The 14,659-nt window shown below is 42.3% G+C and overlaps 1 protein-coding gene across 4 annotated transcripts in view; it reads right to left on the bottom strand.

Annotated features, from left to right (window-relative positions):
* Positions 1-14,659, bottom strand: part of WDR59 (WD repeat domain 59) — a 115,817-nt gene that overhangs the window by 28,691 nt on the left and 72,467 nt on the right. For 3 of the 4 annotated variants that reach the window (XM_058440494.1, XM_032156430.2, XM_058440496.1), the window contains 4 exons: positions 12,727-12,822; positions 12,406-12,562; positions 11,812-11,881; positions 4,779-4,932 (listed from right to left, as the gene is read on the bottom strand). In XM_058440494.1, coding sequence (XP_058296477.1) covers positions 4,779-4,932; positions 11,812-11,881; positions 12,406-12,562; positions 12,727-12,822 — 477 coding nt within the window. The remainder of the gene's footprint in view (positions 1-4,778; positions 4,933-11,811; positions 11,882-12,405; positions 12,563-12,726; positions 12,823-14,659) is intronic. The other variant, XM_058440495.1, reaches the window with a different exon arrangement.

Genomic DNA, 14,659 nt, shown 5'->3' with positions numbered 1-14,659 from the left:
GTCTACGGAAAATATTGATGGTAAGGAAAAAAATTTGTTTCAGAAACTTCCCAAAGGATAAAAACTAGCTTCCGTGTTATGCCAATGAAGCAGGTGGGCACCTCCCTCTGTGAACTAGACCAGGACTGTAAAAGCAGAGACAAAACAGTGGAAGCCTCTTATATCTTCCTCTGCTCCCCCCATGCCAAAGGTAGGCTTTTGAAAGCTCCAAAAAATTACACAAATGCTCCAAGTGAAATTGGGTGAGCTAACGGCTTACAATCAGGGTTCTTTCCAAGAAACCCAGTATTAAGTTTCCTTTGCAAAAAGAGTTCATTCAGGATCCCTGACAATATTAGCCATTTGAAACTATGTGATTGGACAAGGAGACAGCCCTTGGTGCCTGAACTCCCCCAAGCAAAAAATTGACTGTTGCTGGTCCTGAAAACAGCTAGCCTGTCATTTCAGGTTCCTCAAAGCCAGGCAGGTGGCATTTTATTCTTGGGCCTTGGGTAGAGACAGGATTAGTTAAGGAGAGCATTTGCACAGCGCACAGTACCGGGAAGTCGTTAATTGCTTGTATGGACCAACGCCGCCGGGCAGAGCGAGGAGACATCTGTGCATGAAAACGTTACACCCAGGAGGAGGGAAGAAAAACACCAAGAAAATTAAAAGGGAAAAATATAGAATAAAATGAAAGCTTCCCACACATCTGATGGATTCAAATGTACCATAATACACTGTAAAGCTGGGATTGGAACGACTGAAAAATCTGAACCTAAGCACAGCGGAATTCGGCTTCCCTCACCTCCCTCCCACCCCATCACACTCCAAACACAGCTTCAATTTCATTGTTCTTTTAGTCACATTTCAAGGTATATGGAGGCTGACATCAACACAGTTCTGACAAAGGAACTACAAATAGGTTTGAGGAACACTAACACACACTAAGATCATTGTGCAAGTGGAGAAATAGGCAAAAGCCTGTTTTCCCCTGTAGCAGGTAAGAAGGAGAACATACAGTGAGAGCACATACTCATTCCTAAAAAGAAGACATTCTTGAATAGGCTCAATACCAAATTTTTTCTGGTATGTGGTTGGGGGGTGATGAGGGAATTGGGTGTCTTGACACTGGGCCTGTAGGACTATCTTCAGAGTGACACCATGGGGAAATGGGAACCCTGGAGAAACGAGGGGAAGGAAGGGGCTAACGCTGAGGAGGGACCTTCTTGAAAGCACCCTTGCTAACAATATGAGTATCTGTTTCTGGAGATCAGAAAGTATTCTATTAACTTAAAGATCTCTCTAGTTATTTACATCAGAGCTATTTTAGTAACATAAACTAAAGCAAGAGTGGGAGGTTGCAACAATGTTTAAATGTAGGCAAGGCAATACCTAAAGCTTATCCTAAGTTCTGGGCCTTCTGATCTACCCTAGGAATGAACAACATTTCATCAGCTATTAAGAGTTGGTTCACTTGTCAAATGAATGTTAGCAATTTGATGGCTTTTGAGGCGTCACACGTTTTAAAATTTTTAGGAGCAAACCTTGGCATTCCATCTAGAGAATATTTGGGTGAACATAACAATATAACCTAAGTAGGGCACGTTAAAAACACATAAAGCCACAAGAGAAACAAACAATAATCTCTAAATCGCTCTATAGAGATGTTTTGTTATCTCAAAAATACACCACACTGGGCCGGGCGCAGTGGCTCACGCCTGTAATCCCAACACTTTGAGTGGCCAAGGCAGGTGGATCACCTGAGGTCAGGAGTTTGAGACCAGCGTGGCCAACATGGTGAAACCATGATTAGCCAGGCATGGTGTTGGGCACCTGTAATCCCAGCTACTTGGGAGGCTAAGGCAGGAGAATCGCTTGAACCTGGGAGGCAGAGGATGCAGTGAGCAGAGATCATGCCATTGCACTCCAGCCTGGGCAACAAGAGCAAAATACTGTCTCAAAACAAACAAACAAACAAAAAAACACTATACTGGCTGGGTGAGATGGCTCATGCCTACTATAATCCCAGCACTTTGGGAGGCTGAGGTGGGAGGACTGCTAGAGCCCAGGAGTTTGAGACCAGCCTGGGCAACATAGCAAGACCTCATCTCTACAAAACACAGACCAAAAAAAACCCCAAAACCAAAACCCCACTATACTTCCCTCATTACTATGCCTTACGGCAACAGTTACATTCCATTCTGTTATTCTCACTCATTTAAAGCTCTCAAGGGCAGAGATTTAAAATGGAATAAAAATATGTAGGAGAAAAATGTGGACCAAAAATGAAGACCTAAACACAGAGAAATCCAGCCTGGGCAACATAGCGGGACCCCAGCTCTACAAAAATATTTATTTTTAATTAACTGGGTGATGTGGTGTACTCCTGTAGTTCTAGCTACTCAGGAGGCTGAGGTGGGAGGATCACTTGAGTCCAGGAGTCTGAGGTTGCAGTGAGCCATGTTCACACCACTGCACTCCAGTCTGGGCAATGGGCAACAGAGTGAGGCCCCATCTCTTAAAAAAAAAAAAAAAAAAAAAATTTCCAAAACCACAAAACACAAACAGAAATTTAGTAAACTGGAACCATCTCCAGAACAAAAGCAACAAAAGCAACATCATTTGACATGTGAAACTAGACAGCTGAGGATTAGAAAATGCTCCTCAAGGGTTACCGACCTTTGTAAGGGAGGCAAAGTAGCCCACATAAGATATCATGGCCATATTACACTTATGTAATTCCCCCCTTGGCACCTACATAAATGGGATGGATGTGAACAAACTTCAAGGAGAGAGAAATTTATGTCAAATTCATCATAAAATGACGAACTTATTCATTTTTATCTTGTTAACCTATTAAGCTGAACCACATGAATCTTTGTTTAGGTCAAAAATGGTCAAATATCGGTAATTTCGTATGATTTAAGCTAATAATCCAAGGTTTCTGAGGTTCTTGAAATGTTCTATTTCTTGACCTGTGCGATTATTAATTCACTGAACTATACACACCTTTGATTTGTGAACTTTTCTGTATTTGATATGTATCAATATAAGAGTTTCATATGAAATTATAATCAAAGCATCACCCCATTTTATTTGGTCACTATTTGAAATAAAACATAAAAGGCCACTTACTATGTCTGTTACGGGGCTCGAACAGCCCACTTTCTGTGCAGAACAGAACACTGGGAACCACCCCAAACTGAAATTTCACAACTCTTCTCCACTCCCCTGCAGATACTATCTGATGAGAGAATTATCCACGTGCTCTTGGTTCCTCTTTATAATTATGGTGTTTGTAGTAAAAAAGGCCATACCATCAAAAACATAGACACCGGCTTAAAAGAGGCCCCATCTTGGAACTGGAGTTATTTTGATTAGAGTGGGCTTTACACACCCACACAAAGTGAAAATTACTAGTCGATCTATTCTGCCCAATCTGAACCCAAGCATGGGTGGTACACGACACAAATCGAAGAGGAATTCAGAACTGCCTCTTGGACTGAAAGATCTCCTTGACCTCGCCCTGACACTAAAGAAAACCCCACATGTACTCAACCATGAGCCTGGCTTTCATCTCAACAAAATGTCTTAGTTCCAACCCATTTATCAAATCATCTCTCCAATTACCTGCAAACGTGGGAATAAAGAACTAACAATTTTGAATGGAAAGGACTTGGAGATGATATAGATTAGTGGGTGTTCCAAGGAGGTCTGTACTAGCCAAGTGGGCAGAATTCCATCAGAGATGTGAGGAAGGGGACTACAGGAAAGTGTCCAGAAAAAAAAAAAAAATTATTTTCCCTATTCAACTAAATGGTTTTGCTCAAGACTGGTCTGGTCTCAAACATCAGTTGCTGCCACTCATTTTAGTCACATACAACCCTAAAATAAAGTCAGAGATGGTCAACTCTCAGTGTAAACCAAGAAGGTTGGACATTCTACTGCAATCGAACTGAAGGCACTTCTAATACTTCCTAGAAATGGGTGTTTTGTCTAAAATAATTCAATTTTTTAAAAACAAATATTAATTACAATCCATTATTTCCCACTGAGCGAGAGATAACAACAAAGAATTCCTAAGGACTGAGTTTGTGCAGTGCTCAGTGGTAACTCTGTTTAAAACATCATGTCAGCTAAAAGCCTGTTTAAGCCAGACCTGCAATCTGTCAAACAGAAAGCTTTTTCTGCCAACATTCTCTACATTGTTGGCACCAAAGGTTTCTGACAGCTTAATGATAACTACTTTAGGGACAATGAGTTATTTAAGAAACTAGGCACATAAGGACAAGCTCAGGTGATTTTTGTATCATCTGGTCCACTCAGATAAGTATTTCCATGTAGACTTAGTATAAAAACAAAACAAAACACCTTTTAGACATTAACTTTAAGACTTCTCACAACTATGAAGTTCCAAATATATTAAGATCCCAAGACTTCAGAGGCATCCTTTAATTTGCTGACAAACATCAGAATACCATGGAAGACTTGAAGCTAAGGTATTCTACCCTGAAATAATGAGAATCAACTCAGTGAATGGAGATTACAAGGACAGGGCTAAATGGGGAGTAAAGATTGTGGACCATAAGAACCATCTGCCCACCCACACACACACACAATTTATAGCAGGTAAAACCAACTGAAAGGAACAAAGTAATGGCTTTCTTGAACAAACTGATTATGAAAGTGAAAGGCTACAGGGGGATTACTAAGCTAGCTGCTGCGCCAGGCAGGAGATGAGGAACAAGAATCCAGAAGACGGGTTAAGAATCAAAGGTCGCGGCTCTGGCACTTACCCGCTCCTTGTAGTAGAAGGAGCTGATGGAGACCTGCTCTTTCTCGCTGCGAGTGGGGCTCCCACTGTATAAACGAAGGTTCCCAGGGGCCTCTGTGCGGATCTTCATGGGCGCGATCAGGCCAGTGTGATAAGCGGACAAGGCTGAGAGAGATCTGTAGTTGAAAATGATAATTATCCACACTGGCTGCAGTCCTGTCATATCTCCAAGTGGTGCTATTCTTAGCACTTGATTCCAAGAGGAGAAGACAAAATGAGAAGATGCCAACTCCAGAAAAAGAAGTCAATAAAACTTTTAACACTGAAAAACGCTTTATCTGCAGAAGCATAGAATGCTTCTATGATTACAGACATACAAAATTCAAAGGAATCTATAAACTACTAGAATAAGTGAATTTGAATACAAGGTCAACCTACAAATATCTACTATAGTTCTGTCAATTAGAAACAAATATTTGGAAAATAAATATTTTAAAAGCTCATATATAGTAGCAATAAAACATGTCAAATACCTAGGAATAAATTTAATTTTTGAAAATGTGCATGAAAATACAAAATGTTGCTGAGAGAAATTAAAGGAGACATACAACGATGGAGAAATATACCACGCTAGTGGATTGGAAGAGTCCATATTCTTAAGACGTCAATTTTCTCTAAATTGATCTACAGAGTCAACACAATTCCAATCAAAATACAAGCAGGCTTTTTAGTAGGAACTAATCAGGTGATTTCATAATTTTATTGAAAGACCTAGCCAACCTGAACTAAACAAGAATATAATTGGAGGACTTCAACTATCAGATTTAAAGTCTTAACTATATAAAAGTACATTATGACTTCCACAATGGTTGAACTAGTTTACAGTCCCACCAACAGTGTAAAAGTGCTCCTATTTCTCCACATCCTCTCCAGCACCTGTTATTTCCTGACTTTTTAATGATGGCCATTCTAACTGGTGTGAGATGGTATCTCACTGTGGTTTTGATTTGCATTTCTCTGATGGCCAGTGATTATGAGCATTTCTTCATATGTTTTTTGGCTGCACAAATGTCTTCTTTTGAGAAGTGTCTGTTCATGTCCTTCACCCACTTTTGATGAGGTTGTTTGTTTTTTTCTTGTAAATTTGTTTGAGTTCATTGTAGACTCTGGATATTAGCCCTTTGTCAGATGAGTAGGTTGCAAAAATTTTCTCCCATTTTGTAGGTTGCCTGTTCACTCTGATGGTAGTTTCTTTTGCTGTGCAGAAGCTCTTTAGTTTAATGAGATCCCATTTGTCGATTTTGGCTTTTGTTGCCATTGCTTTTGGTGTTTTAGACATGAAGTCCTTGCCCACGCCTATGTCCTGAATGGTATTGCCTAGGTTTTCTTGTAGGATTTTAATGGTTTTAGGTCTAACAATTAAGTCTTTAATCCATCTTGAATTAATTTTTGTATAAGGTGTAAGGAAGGGATCCAGTTTCAACTTTCTACATATGGCTAGCCAGTTTTCCCAGCACCATTTATTAAATAGGGAATCCTTTCCCCATTGCTTGTTTTTGTCAGGTTTGTCAAAGATCAGATAGTTGTAGACATGCGGCATTATTTCTGAGGGCTCTGTTCTGTTCCATTGATCTGTGTCTCTGTTGTGGTACCAGTACCATGCTGTTTTGGTTACTGTAGCCTTGTAGTATAGTTTGAAGTCAGGTAGCGTGATGCCTCCAGCTTTGTTCTTTTGGCTTAGGATTGACTTGGCGATGCGGGCTCTTTTTTGGTTCCATATGAACTTTAAAGTAGTTTTTTCCAATTCTGTGAAGAAAGTCATTGGTAGCTTGATGGGGATGGCATTGAATCTATAAAACACCTTGGGCAGTATGGCCATTTTCACGATATTGATTCTTCCAACCCATGAGCATGGAATGTTCTTCCATTTGTTTGTATCCTCTTTCATTTCATTGAGCAGTGGTTTGTAGTTCTCCTTGAAGAGGTCCTTCACATCCCTTGTAAGTTGGATTCCTAGGTATTTTATTCTCTTTGAAGCAATTGTGAATGGGAGTTCACTCATGATTTGGCTCTCTGTTTGTCTGTGATTGGTGTACAAGAATGCTTGTGATTCCTCAGGGATCTAGAACTAGAAATACCATTTGACCCAGCCATCCCATTACTGGGTATATACCCAAAGGACTATAAATCATGCTGCTATAAAGACACATGCACACATATGTTTATTGTGGCACTATTCACAACAGCAAAGAGTTGGAACCAACCCAAATGTCCAACGACGATAGACTGGATTAAGAAAATGTGGCACATATACACCATGGAATACTATGCAGCCATAAAAAATGATGAGTTCATGTCCTTTGTAGGGACATGGATGAAGCTGGAAACCATCATTCTCAGTAAACTATCGCAAGGACAAAAAACCAAACACTGCATGTTCTCACTTATAGGTGGGAACTGAACCATGAGAACTCATGGACACAGGAAGGGGAACATCACACTCCGGGGACTGTTGTAGGGTGGGGGGAGAGGGGAGGGACAGCATTAGGAGATACACCTAATGCTAAATGACAAGTTAATGGGTGCAGCAAAACAACATGGCACATGGATACATATGTAACAAACCTGCACATTGTGCACATGTACCCTAAAACTTAAAGTATAATAATAATAAAAAAAGTACATTATGAATGTAGTGTTGGCACAAAGGTTAAATAGATCAAAGGAAAAAAGAAAGACCACAAATATATGGTCTATTGATGTTCACCAAGGCATCAATACAAATTCAACGAAGGAAATCTTTTCATAAATGGTGCTAGAACAACTATTTTTCTCTACAAAATAAAACAAACTCTGACCCCTTAACTCACATTACGTGCAAAAATTAATTTGAAATGGATCACAGAACTTAAATAAGGAATTTAAATCTATAAAGCTTTTATTTATTTATCTATTTATTTTTCTATAAAGCTTTTAAAAGAAAACACAAGGCCGGGTGCAGTGGCTTATGCCTGTAATCCCAGCACTTTGGGAGGCCGAGGCGGGCAGATCACCTGAGGTCGGGAGTTCGAGACCAGACTGACCAACATGGAGAAACCCCGTCTCTACTAAAAACACAAAATTAGCCAGGCATGGTGGCGCATGCCTGTAATCCCAGCTACTTGGGAGGTTGAGGCAAGAGAATCGCTTGAACCCGGGAGGCAGAGGTTGTGGTGAGCTGAGATTGCGCCATTGCACTCCAGCCTGGGCAACAAGAGCACAACTCCGTCTCAAAAAATAAAAAATAAAATACATAGGCTGGGCACGGTGGTTCACACTTGTAATCCCAGCACTTTGGGAGGCCGAGGCAGGCAGATCATGAGGTCAGGAAATCGAGACCATCCTGGCTAACACGGTGAAACCCTGTCTCTATTAAAAAATACAAAAATTTAGCCAGGCGTGGTGGCGGGCGCCTGTAGTCCCAGCTACTCGGGAGGCTAAGGCAGGAGAATGGCGTCAACCTGAGAAGTGGAGATTGCAGTGAGCCAAGATCATGGTACTGCACTCCAGCCTGGGCAACAGAGTGAGATTCTGTCTCAAAAAAAAAATAAAATAAAATAAAAAATAAATAAAATAAATAAAATTAAAAAGTGATAAATTGGACATCATCAAAATTAGGAAAATCTGTTCATTGAAAAACATTAAAGAGGGAGAAAGACAAGCCACAGATTAAGAGAAAATCAATACATACATCTAGCAAAGAATTTGCAACCAAAATAGATAACAACCAGAAATAAATAAGAAATACGGTTCCCCCAAAATGGGCAAAATACTTAACAAGCACATCACAAAAAATGATACCCAAATGGTCAATATGCACACAGAAGCTGCTCGACATCATTCATCATGAACATGGAAATGCAAATTAAAACCACAGTGAGACGGCCGGGCGCGGTGGCTCACGCCTGTAATCCCAGCACTTTGGGAGGCCGAGGCAGGCAGATCACGAGGTCAGCAGATCAAGATCATCCTGGCTAACACGCTGAAACACCGTCTCTACTAAAAATACAAAAATTTAGCCGGGCATGGTGGCGGGCGCCTATAGTCCCAGCTACTCCGGAGGCTGAGGCAGGAGAATGGCGTGAACCCAGGAGGCGGAGCTTGCAGTGAGCCAAGATCCAGCCACTGCACTCCAGCCTGGGTGACAGAGCAAGACTCCGTCTCAAAAAAAAAAAAAAAAACCCAGAGTGAGATACTAGGACACTCACATCACAGTGGCTAAAGTTGAAAGGACTAGCAATACCAAGTTTTGGAGTGGATACAGAGCAACCAGTGCTCTGAAACATTGCTAGTGACAGGGTAAATGGCACAACCACTGTGCACAAACTTTTGGACAATTTCTCAAGTTAAAAATACATCTATGTGATGACAGAGGAATTCTGCTCCTCAGGTGCAGAAATTAACATACAAGTCTTTTTATGAACATATGTGTCCAGGTTTGCTCATAATGGCCAAAAACTGGAAAGGATGCAAATATCTATCAACAGGACAATGAATAAACAAACTGTGTTGTATTCATACAGTGGACCTACTGACACATGCAGCAATGTGGATCAATGTCAACAACATTAAGTTGAGCAAAGTAAGCCAGACATAAAACAGGCCATGCTGCACGATTCCACTTCAATGAAGTTCAAGAATAGGCAAAACTACGATGACAGAAGCCAAGAGAGTAGTGTCCTCTGGGTGCTGAAGGGCTGGGGAAAAGGGACTGGGAACCATTGGGGGTGAGGACAATGTTCTGTATCTTGATATGAGTGTTGGTCACCAAGCTGTACACTTCAGATTTGTGTATTGTAAACTATCTCAGTAAAGGACTGTTAGTGGGAAAACATTCTAATAGGAACATTTTCCCCTCCAATCCAAAGTCCAGATACAGTTATTCTTTCTTTCCCTTTGAGAACACAGGACTGTTTTCTACTCCAATAAGGAATCGGGTGTAATGTAGGTGTCCCCTAGTACTGAACCCCAGTTCCCATGGGGCCCAGGTCACATCTGCCCAGGTTACTGCAGAGATTGGCCACCTCTTGGCAAAACAGCAGTGTCTGCTCACACAGTTCTCTTATTCAGTTCTCTCTCTTTCTTGTTAGCTCAGCTATTCATTCATAACTGATATGGTTAGGCTTTGTGTCCCCACCCAAATCTCATCTTGAATTGTAATCCCCACAATCCCCACATGTCGAGGGAGGGACACAGTGGGAGGTGACTGGTTCCATGGGGGCAGTGTCCCCCAAGCTGTTCTCATGATAGTGAGTGAGTTCTCATGAGATTTGATGGTTTTATAAGATATGACAGTTTCTCCTTCACATACACACTCTCTCTCGCCTGCCGCCATGTAAGATGTGCCTCTTCCCCTTCCATCACGATTTTAAGTTTCCTGAGGCCTCTCCAGCCATGTGGAACTGGGAGTCAATTAAACCTCTTTTCTTTATAAATCACCCAGTCTTGGGCAGTTCTTTACAGCAGTGTGAGAACGGACTAATACAATGACTATGCTGATCATACTGTATCCAGCGCCTTCAGGGGTTTGCAGCAGGGAGGTTTGCAATTTATTATATCTTGGTCACCAGACTGCAGAACCAGAAGTCTACTGTATAATCCTAAAGTTTTAAAAACCAGTAATCATAACAGGAAACACGGAGCACCTCCAATGTACCAGGTGGTGTTTTAAACGTTTTTAGAGGGACTTAATCTTCCCAGCAACTGCAGGTGGTAAGTGCTATGATCATCCCCATGTTACTGTTGAAGGAACTGAAGCTGAAGTTTAGATAACTTGCCCAAGGTCATAAAATGACAGGGCCAAAATTTGGATCTGGGCACGTTGGCTCTGAAGTCCACATTCCTATCTGCTACAATAGATTGCCTATAAAGAAAAGCTTTTTTTAAAGCACAGAAAAATAATGACTAGACAGAAACATGTTCTGTTGTTAAACATGATTCTCCCTAAAACACGGAAAACGAAAAGAAGGGCTTTTGCATTGTAATGTAAAACTTCCAGGCTGGGCATCTCAGGAGTTTGAGACCAGCCTGGCAACATTGCAAAACCCTATCTCTACAAAAAATTATAAAAATTAGCACATGGTGGTGCACATCTGTAGTCCCAGCTACTTGGGAGGCTGAGGCAGGAGGATCACTTGAGCCAGGAGGTAGAGGCTGCTGTAAGCTATGATCACTCCACTGCACTCCAGCCTGGGTGACAGAGCCAGATCCTGTCTCAAAAAAAGAAAAAAAAAAAAAACTTCCACGTTTGTGTTTTCACAATGTACTACTTAAGGAATGTTTTAAAATTACATATTGTGGCCGGGCGCGGTGGCTCACGCTTGTAATCCCAGCACTTTGGGAGGCCGAGGCGGGCGGATCACGAGGTCAGGAGATCGAGACCACCCTGGCTAACACAGTGAAACCCCGTCTCTACTAAAAATACAAAAAATTAGCCGGGCGTGGTGGCAGGCGCCTGTAGTCCCACCTACTCGGAGAGGCTGAGGCAGGAGAATGGCGTGAACACAGGAGGCGGAGCTTGCAGTGAGCCGAGATCGCGCCACTGCACTCCAGCCTGCGTGACAGAGCGAGACTCCATCTCAAAAAAAAAATAAAATAAAATTACATATTGTTTGGCAATATTAGAAGTGGCATATTAGTGTTGTGAAACTACAGATGGTCTTTTGTTATTTTCCAGTTTTATTTAATGTTAGTTAAATTGAATAAAATAATTAAAAACAAATAATAAATAACATGCTAGGAATAGGGGAAAGGCACATTTAAAAAGAATTTGCCTTGTTTCGACAATAGCTTTTATCAAGCTACTTCTTCTAATGGTTTGGTAATAACCATATAGGAGAAATCACAGCTTTCTTGCAATTTAATTGACTTCCACCTTTCTCAAATAAATCTTATAATGGGAGTTTACTGAAGAACTAAAACGCATTGTCCAAAAGCAAACTCAGTGGTCCTTCCCAGGTCTCTGGCCACTTCTGGCTCCCAGAACGTAGAGCGGCTTCTGCATCTCCCAGACTCACCTCGGAGTAGGCTCTGTGGGAGACACCGCCCGATGCATCGTCATGGGCCTTGTGAAATACACCAGGTAACCTAAAGAAGGAGACATCACATGAGCCATCAGTGTCAACAAGCTGGATGTGGGAAATCCTGAGGCAAGACTGGCCAGTCTTTCTTTTATCTCTGTATACCTGAGGGTAAGACACATTTTCATAAGCTGCAAGACTCATGACTGCAGGGACCCTTACCAGGAATAAAGGTCAGCACTCCAGGGTCCAGGAGAGAGGATGTATGTGGACTGAGCAGAGTCATCAGTGGGACTCTAAGCCTCCCTACCAGCAGACTGTCCCCTGCTAAGAATCAGGGCTCTGAGTAAAGACTCAAATCCAGGCTCATCTGAATGAAGAAAGTTAGGACCACCATTCTGGTGCACACTCTTAGGATGAGTCCACAGACACCGACTGGGCCTCAGATCCTGCCACGCTACTATGAATAGTCTTGTTTGAGTTCTCCGGAGTAAAAGCAAACATTTTCTGATGAAGATGTTTATACAGAATCTATGACATTCTCAGCTACTCCCTCTCAAAATCTAGAATCAGAGAACCAAAGAGACCCACCTGCTCCGCAGAACCTGGCCCCAGAAGTCCTAGGAAAGGGAATGTTGGCGTCCTGGTACGACCCATAGGCTGTGGTCACCCGCGCAAACGTCGGTAAGGGAGGTGTGACAGAGTTGGGGAGCGCAAACGGGTTGCTGGAAGCGCTGTCTTCCTGGTTCTGAAATTTAAAAATCCACAAGCTAAAAACCACAACCTGTCTTAAAGCTCAATTGCAAAATAAAGACCCAGTATGACAAAACCAGAAAACCCACGATTTTAGGGAGAAAGAAATGAAACAAAACACCAAAGCATAAGTTGGTATGACAGTTTCATGCTTCCCACCACAAAGGACTCGAGACAGGAGACGAGCTGGCGCAGGCAGGGCTCCAGGCAGCTCTGGCCGCGCTTCACTTTCTGCAGGGCCGTGTCCTTCAGGATCTAGAAAACGCCCAAAACACAGTCAAGAAGAGGAACACATTTTTCTGATGGTTTTTTTTTTTTTTTTTTTTTTTGAGACGGAGTCTGTCTTTGTTGCCCAGGCTGGAGTGTAGTGGTACGATCTCGGCTCATTGCAACCTCTGCCTCCCATGTTCAAGTGATTCTCATGCCTCAGCCTCCCGAGTAGCAGGACTATAGACGCCCACCACCACGCCTGGCTAATTTTTGTATTTTTAGTAGAGAAGGGGTTTCACCATGTTGACCAGCCTGGTCTCAAACTCCTGACCTCAAATGATCTGCCCATCTCGGCCTCCCAAAGTGCTGGGATTACAGGCGTGAACCACTGTGCCCGGCCCTGATTGGCTTTTCTTCTGCAAAGTGGTCAGACACAAGGGTGATGCTGGGAGCCAGGTGCATGGTTAAGTCAAGGCTTCCAACATGGTATAATAATCTAATTTCTACCTCTACAGAGGTTAAAACAGGATTCATTCCTGAGCCCTCCTAGAGAAGCTCTTTCCTTAATCAAGGCAGCACCCATGTGGACTTTGAGAGGGCAGCTTTTAGTAATAGAAGGACTATTATTTCTTTCTAGTGAATTCTGCCCTTTTCCTCGCCCCCAATACCACTTGCTCCATGAGAAACGTCAGTACCTTAGAAGTAATACTCACTGGCCTGGATTGAAATTGCTCTCAGTGATATAAGACAAGAGGAATGGATTTCACTTCAGTGAAAATTATAATGTATATTTTTTGTCCTTCAAAAGTATAAATCCTAACACTTTAAACCCATTTATGCCTAATGTTCCATTATTGGAACACTAAGCTTGTGGGAGTTATTTCTATCCTACTGCTGAGTCATCGCCAAGGTCTGATTTTTCTTTTGTTTTTTTTGAGAAGGAGTTTTGCTCTTATTGCCCAGGCTGGAGTGCAATGGCATGATCTCCGCTCACTGCAGCCTCCGCCTCCCGGGTTCAAGCCATTCTCCTGCCTCAGCAGTCTCTGTTGCCCAGGCTGGAGTGCAGTCACGTGATCTTGGCTCACTGCAACCCCCACCTCCTGGGTTCAAGTGATTCTCCTGCCTCAGCCTACCAAGTAGCTGGGAATACAGGCATGCACCACCACGCCTGGCTACTTTTTGTATTTTTAGTAGACATGGGGTTTCACCATGTTGGCCAGGCTGGTCTTGAACTCCTGATCTCAGGTGATCCACCCGCCTCAGCCTCCCAAAGTGCTGGGATTACAGGAGTGAGTCACCGTACCCGGAAAAGGTCTGATTTTTCACACACAAAAAAGTTTGCAACCTAATCGTATCATTTTATACTAATAGAAAAATCTATCTTTTTTGTATGTCCAAACTACGCAACGGCATACTCAGATTCCAAGTTTAACATGTCAAATACCACAAGATCTGAGTTGCTGGCATTTCAGAGATCCTTAAGCCACTTGAAAATTTCCTGGTTCCACGTGATACCCCCAACAAGGTGGAACAATCAAGTGTCCACGACCCAAACTGGACAAAAAATGAGCAACATTCAGGTTGGCCTGAGTTTGTTAGAAAACTTCAGTCCCTTCACTTGTGACACTGCTCAGACTGAACAGGTATGAAGAGGCTCATGGGGCTTTGTCATGGAGAGTCCACCTGATTTGCTCTGGATGAACTGATGCATTACGTCTCTGAATCTGCAGAATTAAACACAGATGCCAGGCTGTGGCGCCTCCATCTGGACACCCACTGTGCAGCTAGCCAGCCTATCTCTAGGATAATACCAGCTCCTTCTATGGGATAAAATTTTTTTTTACAACCTTACACATGTTTTTTTCTAATTATAAAATATCTT

Source organism: Hylobates moloch, unplaced genomic scaffold, assembly GCF_009828535.3.
Source record: "Hylobates moloch isolate HMO894 unplaced genomic scaffold, HMol_V3 SCAFFOLD_6, whole genome shotgun sequence".
Classification (NCBI taxonomy): domain Eukaryota; kingdom Metazoa; phylum Chordata; class Mammalia; order Primates; family Hylobatidae; genus Hylobates; species Hylobates moloch.
The sequence above is the reverse complement of the archived record's forward strand: the minus strand, read 5'-3'. Positions and strand labels throughout refer to the sequence as shown.